We start from the raw sequence: 24,133 nt of genomic DNA on the forward strand, positions 1-24,133 counted from the left end.
CATAGTTAGTAACATTTATTTTATAACATGTATTCCCTCTCCCTTAGATTTTAATTTTGTTTCTTTTCCCTCTCAAAACACCATCCATATTATTTGAATAGTATTAGAATGTAGTTCTTGTTTGGGAGGATAATTCTGATGCCAACCTGAAATAGTAAAATGAGAACCCCTTAACTTCTCCACCAAAAACCAGTTAACCTTCCTCTTGGTTTTTCTCAGTCAAGATCCAGCCTGAAGGTAACAATCACACCAATTATTTTTACAAAAATATGTAATACAAAGTACAGTTAATTAGGTTTTGGAGAACTGAAAATGCAAACAAGGGACACTGAGGTATTATACAAGTTGTAACGGCAAGAATTTGCAACTATCCCTAGGGTTGGGAGGACAAAGGGAAGGAACTGGGATTATTAAAATGTCAATGCTTAGAGGAGGGGTCCTGAGGAACTAGGATGGAGACCTCTGAGGAGAGGGCACCGCCTGGTTGGTACAGCCTTGTAGAAGGCTTCCTGAGGAGCTGGGACTTAAACCTCTTAGCTGGGGTCCCTGGCCGGCCAGCGCTGCAATCCCTGAGGGGACACCATGAGGCTGGTTCTACCAACAAACTGTGTAACTGCTGCTACTGCCAGGGTGAACAGCCACTGATACAGTGTTGTTGGGATGAACAGGAAACAGACGCATGAAGCTGTCCCTTCTCGCTCTTCCCGCAGGCCACCCTCCCTCTAGCTCCCCCAGACATAGCAGACATAGCAGGGAGCAGGCTGACAAAGCAAATGGTGTTTGCAGAGACCTGGTTAGAAGCTGAGTACAGAAGAGTGTTTTGAAGCTGAGAGATATTAGCAAAAGTACATGCCACACAGCTCCTGTCCAGAGTGTCTGCAAGTAACAGGACTCTATGCCTATTTCTGAGCGTGACAAGGAGGACTGGGGACCAAAACTGAGTAAAATAGGCTTGGAATAAAAAGTGGGGGGAGTTGTTTACCTTAATTAGTAAAATGGCAAAAGACAGAACGGTCTTCCCCCGCCCACCCCACCCCCACCCCCGCTCAGTCAGTGCTCAAGAGGAACAGGCTTTGAGCTTCCTGATGCTGAGAGGCCCTCATGCCTTGTTATTATATTTATTCGGCTCTCTGCAGCTCCTGGTATTTTTATCTCATTTCCTGCTCTTAGTGCCCATTGAACCAAATAACAAGTTTGAATTTCTGAATTTGGACCCTAAGAGCCCTCCCTCAGGTACAAACTATATTCACTCTCAGGCCTTCTAAATGATATGCCCTCCCCCACCTCCAACAATACGGTGGTGCATCGTATCCTGGCCTTTTATCATGTACTCCCACAGACCTGTGTTGGTCTTAGAGAGCCTTATTCATCCATGTATTCATCCATTCACTAACTAATTCAGCAAGTGTCTGCTTATGACTTTCCGTGTTGGACATTGTTCAACACACTAGAGATACAACAGATCTGCAAAGCAAAGCAGATCAAGTCTCTGCTGGAACTGCCATTCCAGTGGGCGCTGAGAGGGAAAGGCAGGAGTGAGGCAGGTAATGCACAAATACGTGACAGAAGGTCAGGGGATAATAAGTCCTATAGAGAATAATACAGCAGTATGAAAAGATAGTAGCAGGGATCTAGAGAGTGATCAAGAAGGACTCTGAAAATATAACCGTTGGACAGAGATCAGAATGATATGCATCTTAGGAACATCTGTGAACAAAGCAATACCAGGTCGAAGGAAGAGCAAGTGTAAAGATGCTGAAGCAAAAGCGTGTCCAGCATGTTGACAGAGAAAAGCAAAAAGGCCAGCGATGCTGGAAAGGTGCTGGCTTGGAGTCAGGCAGGAAGATGAGGCCAGAGAGGCAGCAGGTCACACAAGGCTGTATCAGCCATGGTAAGGACTCTGCAATGCACTCCAAGTGAAATGAGAAACTACTTAGAGGGGATGACCAAGAGAGAGAGAAAATAGTTGATTTAAGTTAAGAAAAAAATTCTCCTGGCTACTGTGTAGATAGTAAGTCATAGACTAAGAATCAATGAATTAAAAGAGACAACATTGTTGTATGTACCACTAAGAAATTATAAAAACAACAACACTGCTAATTAAACCACACATGAAGCTTTCTAATGAATCAGAAAGTTGTTTAAAAAAGCTGTTTTGGGCTTCCCTGGTGGCGCAGTGGTTGAGAATCCGCCTGCCGATGCAGGGGACACGGGTTCGTGCCCCGGTCCAGGAAGATCCCACATGCTGTGAAGTGGCTGGGCCCGTGAGTCATGGCCGCTAAGCCTGAGCGTCCGGAGCCTGTGCTCCGCAGTGGGAGAGGCCACAACAGTGAGAGGCCCGCGTACCACAAAAAAAAAAAAAAAAAAAAAAAAAAGCTGTTTTAAGTTTATTCAGATTTTTATCATATATCACTCTTGTACATACAGAAAAGGAAAATATACATGAAATTAATTGGTTAAAAAGTTTGTCTTCACATTCAGAGTTCAACCCTTCTGAGATGCTTTTCAATTCAAAGTCATCAAGGAAGCTCAGCTATTCACTGGTTCTTTCATTCGTTCATTCAACAAATACAACCAAGCACATGCTCTGTGGTAAGCACTGTTCTTGGTGCTGGGAGGCATTATTTAAATATGTTAGACGCAGTCCATGGCCTCACAAAGCTTACAGTCCAGTGGATCACAAAAAGCAAGGAAAGGTAAGGGCAGCAAACAGAGAGGAGAAAGCAACATTTCTGCAAATGCTCTGTTGTCATAAGGCATCATTCACAACAGGAACTTTAATGTCAGACAAAGCTGGGTTTGAAACGTGTCTCTCCATTTACTACTGAAAATGTATCCTTGCATCTTGGAAACAATTGTTTAATCTCCCTGGTCATCGGTTTCCTTCTAATATCCACCTCATAGAGTTGTTATTAAGGTAAAATACAATAGTGTATGTAATTCCCTTGGAGGAGCATTGACTCTAATCATGGAATTCATGGTTACTATATGAGCATATATTTGTTTGTATTTAAGTATGTCTTGTATGGTTCTCATATTAATTCACATGCTCATGATACCCCAGATTCTTCTTGAGTCTGTGCTTATTCCTTCTTTCTGTAAACTTTTAGGTCTTCTAAATATGCTACAAGCACAAAATTGTAAAAACATGACTATTTTGTCTTCTCACAATTATACACTGAGTTGACATCTCGTTTCTCTGTCCCCTAGCTCATAAAATCTCAGGGAAAATAAAAAGCACATTTTGCCTCCAATTGTGTAAAGAAAATTGTTATTTGCCACTTCCTTTGTTTGGCAGAGGTAAAAATTAAAGGACTGAAAGGAAAGTGATTGGAACACAGCTCAAAGACCCTGAAGGAAGGTGCCAGATTACTGCATCTAAACAGGTTGAAGGAAGTTAAAGGAAATATTGGACTGGCTCCATCCAGGAGCCGCCACTGTTTACTTGGGTCTCGTGTGAGTCACTATAATAAACAGTTCTCTGTCGATTCATTGAGTTCCATGTGAAAGACCCCTTAGCCCTACAGCCAGGAGGCTAATGACAGTCATAATAACACGCTTTAGGATGCTATATTGTAATCATTGTTCTAACAGAACTTAAAGTATCCGTGGCCTGGTCATATTCCTGGCCAAATATTTAAAACTTTGATCAGGCACTGTTTGTTTCCACTTCAAAAAGCCTTATGTAGACAAAAAAAAAAAAAAAAAAAAAAAAAAAAACACAACTACAGCTGTTTCTTTCCTTTAAATCTTAAATGATATAAATTGTTTCTTGGTTGAAGTTTTCTTGGCAGGAGCTTCTTAGAAGCAAAGTAGATAATCTATCTCCAAAATGTAGTTACATTCTCTTTCTCTTTTAAATTCTAGACCTGATTAGAGACCTCATTCGCCATCTGGCTCAGTTGAGAGAATCCCAAAAAGCTGGAGTTATGAATTGGAAAAAATATATATCTTCCTATATGTATCCTCTATTAATACGTTAGCATAGTGCATGGACGATCAGCACTATTTCCATGTGTGTGAAAGAGGTAATGTTCTCCCTGCCAACTCTTTCTGTTCCAAAGCAGAAAAGATCTCAGAGATCAGACACTACAACCTTAGAATAAAGAGGACGCCATGGTTCCGATACAATTATGAGGGCATAAGGCACCCTTTCAATTCCTAAATGTTTTTAAATAGATGACAAATATATATATGTACTATTTGATTTATTCTCTTCCAAAAGATATTTTCATTGTAATGAGCAACTTGAGGCGATACGGATCTAGAGAATGGTCACAAATCGTTAATGATTAGAGTCCCATTACAAGCAAATAACCGAAAAGCAACGAGGAGAAGAATGAATTCTTATCCAGGCAACATACGGCCTTTAACTACAACAGACACATGAGTATGTTCTCTGTTTACAAATTTTTAATTTTTCAAAACATTCCAAGCAACTCAGATGAACTGTCGGCATGTGTTACTTCCAGTATATGTGCTGCTGAAGCAAGCACGTGTGTGTTACTTCTTAAAATACATTCCATCTTTTGATTCACAAAATACAATTAATTTTTTTCACCTGAAGGTTTAACTGATGTGGATAATCAGATGTCAACTGTGTAGAGAAATTAATTTCATCCAAATTATGGGTAAATTATTTTCTAAGTCAATGATGTTTATTTCTTTCAAGTCTTGCTTGTCTTACTTTCCACACAATTCCCTTTATGTCCTGATCTATGTTATATATTAATTCCTCCATCTTTTAACTTGCCAAAGGGTACTGTGGAGCTGAAATGGGACATGCCCTGTACAAGGCTCATACTTGATTTCCTCTTTCTCTTGAAATGTTCTCATTTTACTCCTTATATTTATGCATGATGATGATGATCATGATGACATCTTTATTTCATTCACTCAAACGTCAGTCAACTGTCTAGCACTAGAGTGCTCCTATACCACTTTCACATTTATTAACTCATTTAATCCTCATATCAATTCTGGAACAAGCAGGACAATAATATTATATCCATTTTTATAAATAGTTTAAGAGAGATTAAGTAATTTCACTGCATTGTGGAGTTATCAAGGACTGGTGCTCAGAATAGTACCCAGACTGCCTAACCCCAGCACACAATGTTTTCTGTGATGTCCTTACGAAAATAATTTGGTTTTGATATCGCACATACCTCAGTTGGAATTTCCTCTCATAGCTAGCTAGGTGAATGTGATTTAGGTAAACTTTAAAACTCTCCTTGAGCTTCAGTTTCCTCATCAGCAAAAAGGAGATAATAGATAACATATATAAACCACCTGGCACAGTTCCCAGTGCAGCCTAAGTTTTTAATAAGTAGTTATAGAGAGGATGTTAGTTGGTGCAACACAGACGTTCCATAAATGCAGGTTTCTCCCTTTGCAGCCAGATCACATCAAGGTTAATTGCAAGTGAGACTTTCACTAAATGCGGATTGACAGAGTAAAACATATTTACAAATTAAGTTGAGCAATTACTACTAATAACATTTATCGAGCACCTACTATGTTCCACACACTGCCTATTCTAAAATGCATGACATGTAAAATGCATTACTATTATTATCTTCATTTTACTTATTAAGAAACTGAGTCACAGATGGGTTAAGTAACTCCCAAGATCACACAGCAAAGAGTGCAGGAGCTGGGATTTGAACCAGTTAATCTTGTTCCAGAATCCTCCAAGTATAGGTCAGTTCCAATATCAATACTATATCCAAATTATATACAAAAATATGCCAAAAACATGCAAAAATAATCCAAGCCTACATAAGAGGATGCCCTGCTTTATTTTATACTTCTGTAATAATCAGTTTCTATCACTCAAGTAGCTAAACTTAAAAAAAAAAATTACCAATGTCTTGACATAAGGCATAAAGTTGCTCCTGAGAACCAGCAGATTGACATCTATTTTTTTAACCATCAACTATCAATCAAAATGTCTTTAAATATTATGATAAAGGAGAGAAAAGTTTCCCTCAGGTAAATCAGGATGGGATTATACCACTTCCTTGCTCAAAAATCTCCAATGCCTTCATTTTTCTTACAGAATCAAGTTCAGATTCTTTAGCCTGTCACTGAGGATACTCCAAAATCTGCCAGCATTTAGTTTTTGTTTTATCTCCCCCTACTCACAGCCTGAAGTCTCCACTCTTCTTCTAATATTACTTTCAAGTTCTTATCTCCACAACTTTTCTCTAGTTATTCCTATATCCAGACTGTCACCTTGCCTCTCTCTTGTCCCTACCTATTCCCAAGTTGCACACAGTCTACACAATCGGCAGCATTTCTGTGAGTTACCCTCACTTTCACTATCTTCAAGGGGTCCTTTTCTCTCAACTCCGGGAGCACACTGACTACTCCAGTCATTTGTTGTTAATCCTCACATTGATTGAGCACCTATGTTGTTCCAGGTGCTCTATATGTACATTTGTATTTACTCCTTACAAAGCCTGGTATGTACATCACTGCCTTCATTTCCCTTAGGAAGAAATCAAAGCTGAGAGATTTAACTTGCCAGAGGTAGCTAGTTACTGAGAAGTGAATTGGATAATCAAATCAAAATGGTCTAAAGCCAGAGATAATATTTTTCTCAAAAGTTTCCAAAACAGAACCTAGATTTTACCTTTTAAGCCAACCTGATTAATTTCTCATGGTACTATCTTGAGAATAACTGCAAGGATATACTAGGGTGCAGCAGGACTAAGTGTCATGGTCCATTAGTGGAGTCCTCAGTGGGTGTGGGAAAGGCAGCAGGCATGCAGAGTGGGGAGTGCATCCAGGGCTGACGTACAGAAGGAGAACATGTTGACATAGAGTTAGGTTTCTTCCCCCGGGGCTTCCTTGTAGCCATTTCCCAACTCAGCTACTCTTCAGTCATCTCTAACACTCTTCTTCCTTGCTGTCTCCCACTACTGAGTCTTTAAAAGCCAGACACTCATTTTCCAGACTCGCTTACAGCTAGGGGTTGCTGTGTGCTCTCCTTCTTGCCACCAAGATACAAAGCGATAACTGCCAGTACCTTCATGAGCACCATGAAAATGTTTTCCTCTAGGAAAAGAGAGACAGATAAGAAGAATGCCCTCCTCCACCAACCCCCATCCTTTTTTTCCCATTATCATCCTTGCTTTTTGTTTTGGACACTGACTTGTGAAAATATGATGACTAGGCATGGCAGCCACCTTGTAATCATGAGGAGAGACTTTGGCAACATGATAAAAATGGTCAAGAGGCCCCCTATGGCCTTGTTGGACCACCAAACCTTCCCTGATACAGCTCAGCTCCAGTCTTCTGTGGTATAAACAATATGCCTCCATGGTTTAATCTACTGTGAGTTGAGTCTTCTTCTCCTTGCAGTCCACAGCATCCTAAAGCAGATGCACCATCAAATGGACAACAGCAATAACTTCCTACATGCTTTGCCCAATTTGTCAACGTAGATACAGCTCAGAACGAGGAAGTCACTGACTCTTTAAGTGACGCTTTTAAAAAGCTGTAGAAGCAAAAGGCCCATAAATCTTGGAAGCCTTAACTTTTCACTGTTAGATCCAGATTCTTCCAAAAATTCCTGGTGAACTCAGAGTCTAAAGTTTATACAGTAAGGCAGGAGGGGAGCATTCAACCTAACAGCTGTTTTCTCACTGTACACAGGGAAGATAAGAATAGTTCCTATAGAGGATTGGAAATGAAGAACAAGAAAATAGATGTTCATGTTGGGGTCTGACTTCTGGATGCCCTTTTCTGCAGGTCTGACCCATTGACAGGGTATTGGATAGAATAGGCTTGGGAATGTGAACACAGAAAGGGCTTGTACCACACTTTTTGCCTGGAATTCAGAGAGAAGACAGCCATGCAAAGTGCCTCGCATCAACATAGGTGGACTGCTATAGATTAGTAATAGCATAGCAAGACCAACCCATCTCAGACCTTGGAAGAGATTCAAAAATTTCCCAACCGTTCCCCAGAAGGGGCCCAGAAGACAACTGAGAATTAAGAGCTGGAGTGCAGGGCTTCCCTGGTGGCGCAGTGGTTGAGAGTCCACCTGCCAATGCAGGGGACACGGGTTCATGCCCCGGTCTGGGAAGATCCCACATGCCGCGGAGTGGCTGGGCCCGTGAGCCATGGCCGCTGAGCCTGCATGTCCGGAGCCTGTGCTCCGCAATGGGAGAGGCCACAACAGTGAGAGGCCCGCGTACCGCCAAAAAAAAAAAAAAAAAAAAAAAGAGCTGGAGTGCAGTCAGGGATCCATGAGCTCATAGCAGATGCAAAAAGTGATGACATCAGAGACATGGGAAGAAAAAGTAGAAAGAGAACAATTCAGAGATTGAGTTTTAAATGAGTTACCTGAAAATTAAAAGACTGGAAAAATGATGTTTTTTCTACTATAGAACAGAAATGGTATTTCATGAACTAAGTTGATTTCTGTAATAAAGTTTCATTCTTCCCATCTGAGTTGGTATTATAAATTTTAAACTTTTAGCAGACAATTTGACATCCCTGGAATACAATATGTTAGGAATCATCTATCTGAGATAACAGCGATTTTCCCAAAGATTCACCAGCAGCAGCCCCATTGCCATGATGTCTGACTCTGATTTGTCTAAGCCAGAGGACTATTGACTTGTGTTTCCGTCTGATCCAGGGGAAAAGACCCAAGTTGAGGATCCCGAGGTGCAGAAATCCTACAAGCTAAGAAGTTTTAAGCATGAATTTTATTTCACAACTGCAAAGAGGAGGCACAAGCCCACCAGATGAAGATGGCGTGATCAGCCTTTCCACCTCTCCCCACAGAGCACTTCCACGCTCAAGAATGGACCTTGTTCACAGGAAGCATCACTCAACTGGATCTGTCTCTGATACCAGCTTCTTGGGGAGACGTGCCTGTTGTGAGTGACATTTCATTGTTGACACACAGGCTTCTTAGTTCACTGTGAATGATGTTTTATGCCATTCAGCATTCTAAAGAACCCAGAAAGACAATGTTCAACTTACAGACCCAAGTCAGATACCACAAGAGAGTTTAGAGCAACAACCTAGGCCACTGCAGAATATCAGAATGATCGTGGATGTGGAATCAGACTACCTGGGTCAAATCCCTGTTCCATAACCTCCTCTGTGTATTACTCTTTCCTCAATTTCCTCATTTGTGAAGTGTGAAGGCTAAAATCTATCTCAGCATGTTTTTCTGAAGATTAAAAGAAGTAATAGGTATAAAGCGCTCAATTCCACTGACTCATAAAAGAAATGTAACAAATATGTTTCTTTTTCTCCCTTCTTTTGTTATTTCGTGCTCTAAATTTTACCTTGTTCTGAGTTTAAGCACAATGTGTTTACGCTAAGGTTTAACAACTGTGGTGACTTCATCCTTTAGTCAATCTAATTAATTTCAGCATTAGCTGTACCCAGTAGCCAGTGTAGATAATAAAAGGACCATTAAACATTAAACTCTCAGGTACACACCTGTAATGCACTTAAATAGCTAGAGATGGCTCCACTGATACTCATTCAACAGATGTTCACTCTGTATCAAACGTGTGCCAATCTCATCCACAAGGCCAGAGAATAGAAAAGGGGATAGTCCAGGCTCTGTAACACATGGCAGAGATAAAACAGGGTGATACAGGACTAAGATGAAAGATATCAAACTCAAAACCAAGACTTAGAAGCAAGGAGGCTGTATCAAACTGTTTCAGTAATTCAGGTGGGAGATGATGGTGGCCTGAAGTAAAATTAGCATGGTAGAGATGGAGAGAAATAGATAGTTTCCAAAAAGCATCACAGGGGAGCACTGGCAGACTTTGATCATTGAACAGATGTAAATAGCAGGTGGAATAGAGGAGGTAAACATGACAACATGACACAGTCTATTAATTCTAATTCACGGCCTGGGCCGGGGAGACACCTAGGTGATTTGGGAGATACAAAGAGAAGAAGCCACATTCCTGACTTCTACAAAATTTATAATATATTTAAGGAAATAAGACATAGCCCCCTTTTCCTTTCTCCCCTAATTTATTATTTTATTTTTTAAAGGGCCCTATTCGGTTATCAGGAAAGAAAAAGGTAGTGAAAATGCAAAGGGGTGGGGTATCTGGGAAGAAGTTTTGGGAAGCCTCAGGGAAATCCCATTGAAACCTCCACATAATCATTTTTGTCTTACAGAGAAAGTGGATGAGAAGAACAGCTTGTGTCATTTACTTTTGAGCAAGGTACCCCAAAGCCTAGGGGTCCCTAGTTTCATTTCTCTGAAGAGGAAGGGAAGGGGCTTCCCTGGTGGTCCAGTGGTTAAGACTCTGGCACATCCACTGTGGGGGGCACAGGTTTGATCCCTAGTCGGGGAACTAAGATTCCACATGCCGTGCTGCGCGGCCAAAAAAATTCATTATGCTGTACACCTTAAACCCATATAGGGCTGTATGTCAATTACATCTCACTAAAACTGGAGAAAAAAGGAATTTGAGAAAGAAACCACAAAACATAAAAAAAAAAACTGAAGAATGCTAATAATACTGTATAAGTTGGAATCGAATAACATACATGAAACTTTAGTGTTGTTTACAGTAAGATGGGTTACTTGTTAAACAAGAGAATCCTACACTGAAGTTCAGTCAATCCAGGTTATCCCTGACAGACTGCTTCTCCTCTTGTGGGGTTTTAAAGTGTAAAGCATTTCATAAAGAGAGCAGGTCTATGTTCATTATGAATCAAATTGGATTTGTTACTGCCTTAAGCAGTAGAGGGCGATATGATAGCGGTGATGGTATGTAATTTCAAAGGTTAGGTCATAAAAGGCCATTTAGCTGTAACTTATTTGTAAGCATGCTCACTTTGGGATCCCTGAGCCACCATGCAAGATGTTCAATTATCCTGCGGTTGCCAGGCTCTGAGGAAGCCCTATGAAATGACTCTATGTAGGCTCTCTGGTCAACAGTCCCAATTGAGCTCAGCATAGAGACATCCCAGCTAGAGTGCCAAACATATGAGTATAAAGTGCTCAAAAATATTCCAACATTCTGTCATTTAAATTACGCAAAGTTTTCAAGTTCTCCTAGGGAGGCCCCAGACATCACAGAGTAATGACAAACCATTCCTGCTATGACCTGTCCAAATTCCTGATTCCCAGAATCTGTAAGCCCAATAAAGTGGTTGTTGATTTGTGCCACTAAGTTTTGCAGTGGTTTGTGACACAACAATATACAATCAGAACATCTCCAGACTTTTAGGCAAGAATAAACTATGTGATTAAAGTCTTAGGTATTTACAAAGTGTTGTTCCATATTGTTATGCTTTTGATTGTGCTTAGTGTTTGATATATTTTTTGGCCAACCCAAGAGAATGCATTCTAAAGACAAAAGTCAAGTAAAGTAGGACGATAACAGCTCAAGAAATTTCTACTAAGTATAATCGAAGTTTGAACCACAGCAGAATATGCATCAAAACAGCCCACAAATCTCCTTTTTTTAAGGCTCTTACTAATTAAAGTTCTCAAGAAAATATCTTAGTGCAGTGATTCTCAAATTTTGATATGTATCAGAATCATCTGATAAATAGTTAAAATATAGAGGCCCAGGCCTTTACCTACTTAATGTGTCTGAGTCTTTCTATTCTTCATTAACTCTCCATTAACTCTCATTGATACAGTGTTATGGAAAGTAAGTAAAGTGCAGAAAGTAGGTAGGACGGCAACATTTCCTGCCTCGCTACCCCTGGCATGTAGGAAAATTTTGAGGAGAGGTTCAGCTGAAGGCAAAGTGAGTATCCTTTTTTAGCTTTTCTCAGACAGTTTCTGAACAGTTTCTTAATTGCAGTGCCTTCTTCCTCTGACTTGAGTGAAAACCCCATACCCACATATACATTGCCAATCTGAAAGTTATGTGGCCATGCACACAGGCTAACCAATTCACTTGCCAGCTAAATGTGTAGGGGTGGGTCATTTATTGTCAACAGAAAACCTTCAGGCCTAACCACTTTGTTTAACTCAGTACTTCTCAACTTTGACTGCACATTAGAATCACCTGCAGAACTTTTTAAACTCCCCATTGGCCAACCTGTACCCCAGGCTATTATGACAAAATCTGGAGGCGAATCACAGGAAATGGTTATGTATAAGGCTCCCCATGTGATTCTATCCAAGGTTGAAATTCTATCCAAGGTTGAATTCTAACACAAATTCTCACAAATGAGGCTGATTCATCCTGACTTAAGAGAAAAATCTGTAACTCTAAGGTTACTTTTTCTATTAAGATACTCTTATAATTTGGTATCAGATTAAGTAGTTTAAAATATGAGAAAATGTGCAGGAAGTCCCAGAGATCTGATTGTCTGGATTCCTGCCCTCTCCTTGCAGTCCTCAGTCTAAATGACACAATGTTAATATAAATCTGCTCTTTACAGGAAGAAAGCATCTACCACATTAGTATATGGAAATAGAAAGGCTGTAGAGACTACATCCCTTTCTAAGATGATAAAGCAATAAACAACAACAACACATATAGAAACCATAATACATGAATAAGTCTTTCAACTCAATAAGAAGACAAATAACCCAATTTTTTGTATGGGCAAAAGATTTCAATAGACATTGCACCATAAAAGGTATCCAAATGACTGATAAGAACGTGAAAAGGTGCTCACTACAATTAGCTATTAGGGAAATGCAAATCCAAACCACATAAGATAACAGTTTATACCAACTAGATAGCAATAGTCAGAAAGACATATAATAATAAGTGGAGGTCATAATGTGGAGAAACTAGAATCCTCATACATTGCTGGTGGGAATATAAAATGGTACATCCATCTTGGAAAACAGTTTGGTAGTTTCTTAAAAATTAAACACACCACAACCAAATGGGATTTATCCCAGCTATGCCAGGCTTGTTCAACATTCTAAAATCAATTAATGTGATCCATTACATCAACATGCTAAAAAAAAAACAAACAAAAGAAACACATCATCATATCAATAGATGCAGAAAAGACATTTGATAAAATCCAACACCCATTCATGATTAAAGACCTTCAGCAGCCTAAGATAGAGGGGAACTTCCTCAACTTGATAAATAATATCTACAAAAAATCTGCAGCTGACATCATACTAAGTGGTGAGACACTCAAAGCTTTCTGACTGAGATCAGGAACAAAGCAAGGATGTCTTCTCTCACAATTCTTTGTCACATATTCCTGGAAGTCCTAGCTAATATGATATGACAAGACAAGAAAAGAAAATTTATATAGATTGGGAAGAAGAAATAAAATTGTCTTTGTTCACAGATGATATACTGCCTATGTATACAGAAAATCTGAAAGAATAGACCTCCCCCCACCCAAAAAAAGAAAGAAAAACCCTCCTGGAACAAATAAGCAATTATAGCAAGGTTGCATGATAAAAGGTTAATAGGTTACTATATGAAAGTCAATTACTTTCCTGTATACCAGCAATGACAAGTGGAATTTGAAATTTAAAATATAATACCATTTACATTAGCCCCCCACCCCAATTACTTAGGTACAAATCTAACAAAATATATACAAGGTATAAATGAAAAAAGTACCAAACTCTGTTGAATTAAATAAAAAAAGAACTGAATAAATGGAGATACATTTCATGTTCATGGATAGAAACAATATTGTCAAGATGTCAGTTATTCCCAGCATGACCTAGAGATATAATGCAATCAAAACAAAAAACCAAGAAGTTATTTTGTGGATATCAACAAACTGGTTGTAAAGTTTATGAGGAGAGGCAAATGACCCAATATAGCCAACACAGTATTGAAGGAGAAGGACAATGTTGAAAGGCTGATTTTCCTGACTTTAAGACTTACTATAAAGCTGCAATAATTCAAGACAGTATGGTATTGGCAAAAAAAAAAAAAAAAATAGGCAAATAGATGAATGCAACTGAATAGAGAACCCAGAAATAGACCCACATAAATATAGTCAAAAGATCTTTGACAAAGGAGCAAAGGCAGTACAATGGAGCAATGACAGTCTTTTCAACAAATGCTGCTGGAACAATTAGACATTCACATGCCAAATAAATAAATAAATAAATAAATAAATAATCAGTCTAGGCAAAGACCTTACACCCTTCACAAAACTTAACTCAAAATGGATCACAGACCTAATGTAAAATACAAAATTATAAAACTCTTAGAAGATAACATAGGAGAAAATCTAGATGACGTTAGGTATGGTGATAACTTTTTAGATAAAATACCAAAGGCATAATCCAGGAAAAAGTTATGAATAATCTGGACTTCATTAAAGTTAAAAACTTCTGCTCTGCAAAATACATTATCAAGAGAATGAAAAGACAAGTCACAGACTGAGAGAAAATATTTGCAAAAACCACATCAGATAAACGACTGTTATCCAAAATATACAAAGAACTCTTGTAATTTAACAATAAGAAAACAAACAACTCACTTAAAAAAATAGGCCCGAGACTTCCGGGAAGATGGCGGAAGAGTAAAACGCGGATATCACCTTCCTCCACACAGATACACCAGAAATACATCTACACGTGGAACAACTCCTACAGACACCTACTGAAGGCTAGCAGAAGACTTCAGACCTCCCAAAAGACAAGAAACCCCCCACGTACCTGGGTAGACCAAAAGAAAAAAGAATAAAGAGACAAAAGGATAGGGACGGGACCTGCACCAGTGGGAGGGAGCTGTGAAGGAGGAAAGCTTTCCACACACTAGAAGCCCCTTCGCGGGCGGAGACTGCGGGTGGCGGAGGGGGAAAGCTTCGGAGCCCCTGAGGAGAGCACAGCAACAGGTGTGCACAAGGCAAAGCGCAGAGATTACCGCACAGATAATCAGGGCCGACCGGCACTCACCAGCTTGAGAGGCTTGTCTGCTCGCTCTCCGGGGCAGGCAGGGCTGGGAGCTGAGGCTCGGGCTTCGGTCGGAGCGCCGGGAGAGGACTGGGGTTGGCGGCGTGAACACAGCCTGCAGGGGGTTAGTGCACCACGGCTGGCTGGGAGGGAGTCCGGAGAAAAGTCTGGACCTGCCAAAGAGGCAAGAGACTTTTTCTTCCCTCTTTGTTTCCTGGTGCGCGAGGAGAGGGGATTAAGAGCGCCGCTTAAAGGAGTTCCAGAGACAGGCGCGAACCACGGCTAAAAGCGCAGACCCCAGGGCACAGGTTACTATCCACACCCCCCCTTCCAGGGAGCCTGTGCGGCCCGCCACTGCCAGGGTCCTGGGATCCAGGGACAACTCACCCGGGAGGACGCACGGCGCGCCTCAGGCTGGTGCAACGTCCTTCTGGCCTCTGCCGCCGCAGGCTTGCCCCGCCCTCCGTGCCCTTCCCTCCCCCGCAGCGTGCCTCCAATCAGCGGCTCCTTTAACCCCTTCCTGTCTGAGCGAAGAACAGACGCCCTCCTGCGACCTACACGCAGAGGCGGGGCCAAATCCAAAGCTGAGCCCCTGGGAGCTGTGAGAACAAAGAGAAAGGGAAATCTCTTCCAGCAGCCTCAGGTGCAGCGGATTAAAGCTCCACAATCAACTTGATGTACCCTGCATCTGTGGAATACCTGAATAGAAAACGAATCATCCCAAATTGAGGAGGTGGACTTTAAGAGCAAGATTTGATTTTTTCCCCTTTTCCTCTTTTTGTGAGTGTGTATGCATATGCTTCTGTGTGAGATTTTGTCTGTATAGCTTGGTTTCCACTATTTGTCCTAGGGTTATATCCATCCGTTTTTTTTTGTTTTATTTTACTTTTTTTCTTAATAATTATTTATTTTATTTTAATAACGTTATTATATTTTATCTTATTTTATTTTACTTTATCTTCTTTCTTTCTTTCCTTCCTTCCCTCCTTCCTCCCTCCCTCCCTCCTTTCTTTCTTCCTACACAACCCACTGAACCAACCTTAGCCACTGGGGACAGACACCAAAAACAATGGGAACTACGAACCTGCAGCCTGCAAAAAGGAGCCGCCAAACACAGGAAGATAAGCAAAATGAGAAGACAGAAAAACACACAGCAGATGAAGGAGCAAGATAAAAACCCACCAGACCTAACAAATGAAGAGGAAATAGGCAGTCTACCCTGAAAAAGAATTCAGAATAATGATAGTAAAGATGATCCAAAATCTTGGAAATAGAATGGACAAAATGCAAGAAACATTTAAGAAGGACCTAGAAGAACTAAAGATGAAACAAACAACAATGAACAACACAATAAATGAAATTAAAAATACTGTAGATGGGATCAATAGCAGAATAACTGAGGCAGAAGAACGGATAAGTGACCTGGAAGATAAAATAGTGGAAATAACTACTGCAGAGCAGAATAAAGAAAAAAGAATGAAAAGAACTGAGGACAGTCTCAGAGACCTCTGGGACAACATTAAACACACCAACATTCGAATTATAGGGGTTCCAGAAGAAGAAGAGAAAAAGAAAGGGACTGAGAAAATATTTGAAGAGATTATAGTTGAAAACTTCCCTAATATGGGAAAGGCAATAGTTAAAGTCCAGGAAGCACAGAGTCCCATACAGGATAAATCCAAGGAGAAATACGGCAAGATACATATTAATCCAACTGTCAAAAATTAAATACAAAGAAAACATATTAAAAGCAGCAAGGGAAAAACAACAAATAACACCCAAGGGAATCCCCTTAAGGTTAACAGCTGATCTTTCAGCAGAAACTCTGCAAGCCAGAAGGGACTGCCAGGACATATTTAAAGTGATGAAGGAGAAAAACCTGCAACCAAGATTACCTACCCAGCAAGGATCTCATTTAGATTTGAGGGAGAAATTAAAACCCTTACAGACAAGCAAAAGCTGAGAGAGTTCAGCACCACCAAACCAGCTCTACAACAACTGCTAAAGGAACTTCTCTAGGCAAGAAACACAAGAGAAGGAAAAGACCTACAATAACGAACCCAAAACAATTAAGAAAATGGGAATAGGAACATACATATCGATAATTACCTTAAGTGTAAATGGACTAAATGCTCCCACCAAAAGACACAGATTGGCTGCATGGATACAAAAACAATACCCATATATTTGCTGTCTACAAGAGACCCACTTCACACCTAGAGACACATACAGACTGAAAGTAAGGGGATGGAAAAAAGATATTTCATGCAAATGGAAACCAAAAGAAAGCTGGAGTAGCAATTCTCATATCAGACAAAATAGACTTTAAAATAAAGACTATTAGAAGAGACAAAGAAGGACACTACATAATGATCAAGGGATCGATCCAAGAAGAAGATATAACAATTGTAAATATTTATGCACCCAACATAGGAGCACCTCAACACATAAGGCAAATACTAACAGCCATAAAAGGGGAAATCGACAGTAACACATCCATAGTAGGGGACTTTAACACCCCACTTTCACCAATGGACTGATCATCCAAAATGAAAATAAATAAGGAAACACAAGCTTTAAATGATACATTAAACAAGATGGACTTAATTGATATTTATAGGACATTCCATCCAAAAACAACAGAATACACATTTTTCTCAAGTGCTTGAGAATGAAATATCATTCTCCAGGATATATCATATCTTGGGTCACAAGTCAAGCCTTGGTAAAATTAAGAAAATTGAAATTGTTTCAAGTATCTTTTCTGACCACAACGCTATGAGACTAGATATCAATTACAGGAAAAGATCTGTAAAAAAATACAAACACATGGAGGCTAAACAATACCCTACTTAATAACGAAGTGATCACTGAAGAAATCAAAGAGGAAATCAAAAAATACCTAGAAACAAATGACAATGGAAACACGACGACCCAATAACCCCAGGTTATTCCAATGTGCAACCAGGACTGAGAACCCCACCGTGGTGAGCAGTCAGCATATAAAATACAGGGCTTTGAGGGGGGCTCCAAGTTTCTACAGGGAATGTAGAGGTTTGAGGTTCACTTCATTGCAATCTGTCAGCAAACCATTTACTAAGGCTTGTGTTAGGGAGGTGGCATGGTGGGGAACGGTGCACTGCCTCTAGTGATATACTGGGCAGAGACCAGTCCTCTCAAAACAGAGTAGAGTCACTGTGAGTGTACCTGTCAGGCTCTGCCATGAGCCAGCCCCCAGCTGTTGGATATTCAAGGCAAAGATTCTCTACTGCACCATCACAACATGCTGGGTTTGTGGGTATTGTTGTTTTTGGGTAATAGCTAATTAATAAAGTCAAAGTACTGACATTTTCCAATGATTTACCTTTTTTTGTTAAATTTAAAAGTTTCAAGTTATCCTTGTAACAACACCACACTCACACACTTGCACTCTGATGGGTTCATTCATTCAACAAATATCTATTTAATGCCTATCATACGTGTGCCAAGCACCATGCTAGATGTTAAAGATAAAGCAGTCAACCCAACAGCTGTGGAGCTTATCATCTATCAGAGAGCAGAGATATTTAAATAAAGTATTAAACTGAGATGAGCAATATGATGGGCAAAGTAAAGGCTACCAAGAGGTCACAAAGCAACAAGCTCTTGGAAGTTCAGGGAAGCTCTTTCCTGCCATGAGACCTGACTGGTAAGTGTTGAGTGAAAGAGCAAGGGATGATGTTACAACTAAGGATGAGGAATTGCCCCAAACGAGGTGCCTATTCCCAAAGCTATAGAAAGTCACTATCCCTGAAGGAAATGAATTGTAACAGTTATTAGCTATCATAATATTGTGACACAGTTTACTTCCCTACAGATTTGGGGCAATTCATCAAAATCTCAGTAAACACAGGAGAGAATGTTCTAGGCATGTGAATACCATTTTTATATGCATCATGTTAGAGAACAACAGAATTGATTCTGGAAATATATCAAAAGGTATGGGCTTCCCTGGTGGCGCAGTGGTTGAGAGTCCGCCTGCCGATGCAGGGGACGTGAGTTCGTGCCCCGGTCCGGGAAGATCCCACGTGCCATGGAGCGGCTGGGCCCGTGAGCCACGGCCGCAGAGTCTGCGCGTCCGGAGCCTGTGCTGCGCAACGAGAGAGGCCACAACAGTGAGAGGCCCGCGTACCGCAAAAAAAAAAAAAAATGGTAATCACATTCATTTTATGCCTAAACGCCAATGGATGCATTTCAATCCCTCACCAATTCCACTCATGCTCCTCCACCCAACATCATTCAGTTCATCCTTCTCATGACACCATGAGTTTTGGCATGCTTCTCTGGGAGAGTGCTTCTCAAACTCTAGCGGGCTTCAGAATCACCTGGAGGGTTTTTTTAAATACAAATTCCTTAGCCCCACCCCTAGAGATTTTGATTCAGTGGGTATTGGGTGGGGCCTCAGAATCTGCATTTCTAGCAAGCTTCCAGGTAACAATGTAGATGATCCCAGTCCTTAGGTCACACCGCGAGTATCACTGGTCCTTGAAAGAAAATCCCAACTAAATTCACAGTCACCTGAGACCCTGCTCCATTCTTTAGCTCTGACTACAATATCCACAGAAGCTTCTGAAGACAGATGCAGACTTGGAATCTGCTATCCCCACATTTTTGCTTTGTAGCCCCTGCAAATGAACTTCCAGAATCAGGTTTCCAGGTGTCAGCTACTGAATATGGTGAATGTGATAGTCCATTATTTGGACTCTTTGTGTGGTAAATTTATATTAGGACTGAGGAGGGCTCCCAATTATTGACCCAATAAAAGGTATTGGGTTGGCCAAAAAGTTCGTTCAGTTTTTCCATGTGTTTCGGAAAAATCCAAACAAACTTTTTGGTCAACCCAATACTTGCCTTAAATGGCAAACGATGAGGGTTTTTTAAATGTATAAAAGTCATATCATCATGTATAAAATATGCTGCTCTGCAGAATGGTGTCAGTAAATGTCTCAAATTATACATTTGTTTTTCCTTCTTTTTGAAAATAGTCTGGTATTCATGTCAAGATCATCTGCCAATCGTATCACCCTCCAAACTAGATCACTTTGGAGCCACGAATGTCAGAAAAAAATCATTATTTATACTCACACATAAACTATAACTTTTCTAGATACAAAATTCTAGGTACTTGCATCTGATATTATTGTTAACAATCAGATACCTATGTGATGTTTGTTTCTTTGTAAGAGTTCTGCTTTTCCTCTTTAGAAATTTTTAGAATTTTCTTGTCTTCAGTATTCTTAAATTTACTATTATTTGTTTAGACTTTTATGCTCCAGTTTCACACTTGCTGTAGCCTTTCAATTTAAGGCCTTACACCATTCTTTAGCCCTGCGAAATTTTACATTTGCTATAGATTATTCATTCTTGTTGATGTATAGTATTTCATTATATGATTACATAGAAATTTATTTATCCAGTCTACTGTTGATGGGTATGTGAGTAGTTTCTGGTTCCGACCTTCTCAATTGATTTTGTCACCATAAATATTTAGGTTACTTCTGGTTTGTTTCCAAGCAATACTGCAAAGGCATGTTTGTGCATGTTTCCTGTACACATACATAAACATCTCTCTTGGGTAGCCACAGGTCAAAAACTGATCCAACTGGACCATGAGTGGAAAGAAAACAGCACAACCCAAGGTTCTCTCTCCACCTATTCCCTGTCCATGGCATCTACCATTTTCTCTCTCTTCATCCTGACCACACTATGACTTAACTGACTTCTGTCCTTCCCCAGAAGTTTCTCACAGATTTCATTTTATAAATTTTTATTGAAGTAAAACAGACCTACAAAAAACGTGCATGCATTTTATGTGTGTAGTGCAGTGAATTTCCCTAAATTAAATACATGTAAGGAACCCAGATAAAGAGATGGAAATTATAGACCATGTAATTTCAGCTTTACTGGATACTGACAAATTGCTCTTCAAGGTGACCATATCAGCTAACTCTCACACCAGAAGTAAAAATGTACACCCATTTCTTCTCATCTTTGTCGACACTTGGGGTAGTCAGACCCTAGTTTTCACTATGCCAATGAATAAAAATTCTGTCTTAAGTTGTTTTTCTTATTTAATGGTTAAGCACTTTTTTCGTGTTTGCCAGTCAGAATACTCTTTGCTCATTTTGCTATTGGGTTGTCGTCCTGTTTTCACCCTTCCCCTAAGAGTTCACAGCTCATCCTGTTTTCTGAACAGCTCCCTCCTATTTGCTACCCCTTCAGTACAGACTTAATATCTTCTCATCTCTATCACACTGCACTCTTCCTAGGCGGGATGGATTATGCTACAACTTTCCCAGGAAATATCATGGGGGCTATATTCTTTTATGACCATCACTACCTCTTATACTAGGTGTCGTTAACCAGTGGCTGTGCATATATGGCTCACAGAACATTTTCAGTATAAGTTACCAGGTATCATGCTTGGTTGTAATACAAGCAGCTTTGCACCTGGCCTGCTCCCCTTACTCATGTTAACTTCATGCCTCAACAGGCCCTTGAGATTTGATGCAAATCAGTGTATGTTACAGTAAAAGCACCTCTGTCTAGGAATTTCTGAAGAAATGAGTTATCATCTCATTTCCATCACCAGCTGTGGGATCTGAGCAAGTCATTTCATGGTGAGAAGCAGTCTCTTCTAGTGTAAAATGAGAACATAAAGATATGTTCCCTGCTTACCTCGCAGACTTGTTTTGAAGATCAAATAAAAGAACATCAAGGTGATAAGAGTATCTACCAGGCACCAATCCCAGTCGCATCACGAGGGGTCGTGGCTGACTGACAAACACAGACCCCAGGCTTTTCTGAGCACTGCCCTCTGAAAACCTAGAATAGAACCACGGGTGTGAAATACAAATGTGCTCTTTGCCCACATTTACTGAAATAACGTACAGGCTACTAAATAAATGGCTGGGTGAGGATTTTAAGTCAGAAGGCACCCTCAGCTGAAACAAATGCATCATTATGATTTGATTTCAGAAATGCAAACATGACCTGAATGAATCGAGTGTCTGTTGAGTCCAAATTCCTATATTGTTGAAGCTGGAACAGATGTGTGGTGGTCTGTCCTGGAAGTGAGGAAAAGTACAACTGAGCAGGGAGGCCTGTCCGGGGAACCACGTGGATCGCTGTGAGGGGCTCCTGCCTGTTCTGGGGACCAGGCCCCCTGTGCTGGGCGGGAATGTGGGGTGTTGAGCAGCACGTGGTTTCAGGAAGCAGGCAGGGCTCTCTAGTGACGTGGGCTCCACAGGGCTCCGTGTCTCTGCTCAGCTGAGCTCCAGCAGAAGCTTAGGGAGGCAGGGGAGGTGTAGAGCTGCAGCTGCTGCCCCGCTCTCACGAGAGGGCAGGACTCTGTCCCCGGCTGCAGGCGCAGGGACAGCTGGGCTCAGCCCCACCTCACGGAGGGCAGCCCCAAGTCCAACGGGACTGGGCAGACACTGGATTCTCCCATCCTCTGCACGGAAACAGTGACTTTCACTGCAGTGGTGGAAGGAGAGGAACGGGGCTCCTTCTACTACTCCTTTAAGGTGAGTTTCCTGCCTTCCACTCTGAACACTGATTTTAAGTCATAAGACAAAGTAGAATGTTAGACTGAGTTAAAAGAGTGTAGCCAATATTGTGAATTAGTGTAGTTTATTTTCTTTACTGAAAAGAGTTTAAAATAAAAAAACTGATGATCTAAAGCAATGAATTTTTCATACTGTGCAAGGACCTATATTGTAATTTCTTAAGAATACTGGTGGGGTCTGTTGTTTGTTTTTCTGCTGCTGCTGCAAATGTGTGAATCATGAGTGACATTCATGAGTGGATGACTTTTTAATTTTCCCCTTTTCCTTAGGTGAAAGCACTTTTAAAAAAAAATTATTTATTATTTAGGCTGCGCTGGGCCTCAGTTGTGGCATGCGGGACCTTTTTGTGGCATGCATGTGGGATCTAGTTCACTGACCAGGGAATGAACCCTGGCCCCCTGCATTGGGAGCATGGAGTCTTACCCACTGGACCACCTGGGAAGTCCCTGAAAGCACTTTTAATTGATCCTGTAGTAGTGCTTGAAATGTCTGTTTTTTGTAAGGGTTATTTTTGTGAGTTTTTTGCTAGGAACATCAGAGGAGTGGAAAGCCCACATTGCCCAGGACAGTACCTGATGTAGTGAGAGACAGAGCTGAGGAAGGAAGGAAGGATCACACTTTCTTTGTTGACTCTTTGCATTGAACATCAGTGAGAAATAGGGTCTTTGACTGTAGCTGGTGATGTCACTGTTTGCAACAAGTTGCCCTCCTAAAACAGATGAGGAAACCGGAGTTCAGTGAGTTTCACCTTCAAAGTATCCAAGGGCCACATTGAGGAAAATGTCCTCATTAAGCTAATACTGTTTCCTCTTCTGAACAAGACTGTGGTCAGGAACAAACCGGGCATCTGGAAAACAGTGTCCTGCTTCTTGCATGGGAATGCTGGGACATCAGGTTACTTCACAGGCTGCCTGATGGTGCTTTCAGTTGTTACACTAGTTCCCGGGGCTCAAACTGGTCTTTTATACCAAAAAGGAAAATACTTCAGGAAAAATTCTAGCAGTTTTTTTTTTTTTTTAATCCTCTGGGTGTTCTTGAAATTATTATTTTTTACTGACAAAGTAGAATTGCTGTAATAGCCACGTTGGAGCTTTGCTTCTTTGCCAACACTCAGAATAAAACTTTCAGCAGGGAGCTGTCCCAGGAGCCGGCCTCACTGGTGCTGGAGAGACCAAGAGACAATATAGCAAAGCAGAGCCGAACAAGTCACTTCAGCTGACTGCACGGGACCTATCCCTAGGCACCACCTCCTAACGCATGAATGCTCACACACAGCCCAGCTGCCCGGCTCCACGACAGAAAATAGCTGAAATTGGAGTATGGGGCCATTTACTGTTGACTGAATAATCCCCTCTATGAAATCAGCCTGCAGGTCCAGAGATTCTTAGAGAAGCAGGCTTCTTGCACCCAGGAAACACACCACTCCTCTCAGCGATGCTGCCTCTGCAGCCTCTTTGATATTGATAGAACATGACAGCAAACAGAATGAAGAGAGACGGGCCACTGCAAGAGGGATAATAATCAGCAGTAAGGCAGTTGTTCTGAGATTCAGGCAATAATCATTCTCAGCTGAAATCTCATTCGCCGTTTTTTGAATACAGCTCCTAAGGGGATGTTCTGAGTATGTGGACAAACAAATCCCTGCTCAGTCTCTTCTGGTGTTTGTACT

General features: G+C 40.8%; 1 protein-coding gene across 1 annotated transcript in view; it reads left to right on the plus strand.

Moving 5' to 3' along the window:
* Positions 1-18,792: 18,792 nt before the first annotated feature.
* The window catches only part of NPSR1 (neuropeptide S receptor 1), a gene marked incomplete at both ends in the record, with an annotated part of 136,560 nt that continues 131,219 nt past the window's right edge, over positions 18,793-24,133 (plus strand). Inside the window, 3 exon segments of the mRNA XM_082846834.1 lie at positions 18,793-18,835; positions 19,519-19,609; positions 22,263-22,422. Of these exon segments, the coding sequence (XP_082702960.1) occupies positions 18,793-18,835; positions 19,519-19,609; positions 22,263-22,422 (294 nt within the window).

The sequence above is a fragment of the Leucopleurus acutus genome (genome assembly GCF_964270905.1).
Source record: "Leucopleurus acutus genome assembly, chromosome: 9".
Lineage (NCBI taxonomy): Eukaryota > Metazoa > Chordata > Mammalia > Artiodactyla > Delphinidae > Leucopleurus > Leucopleurus acutus.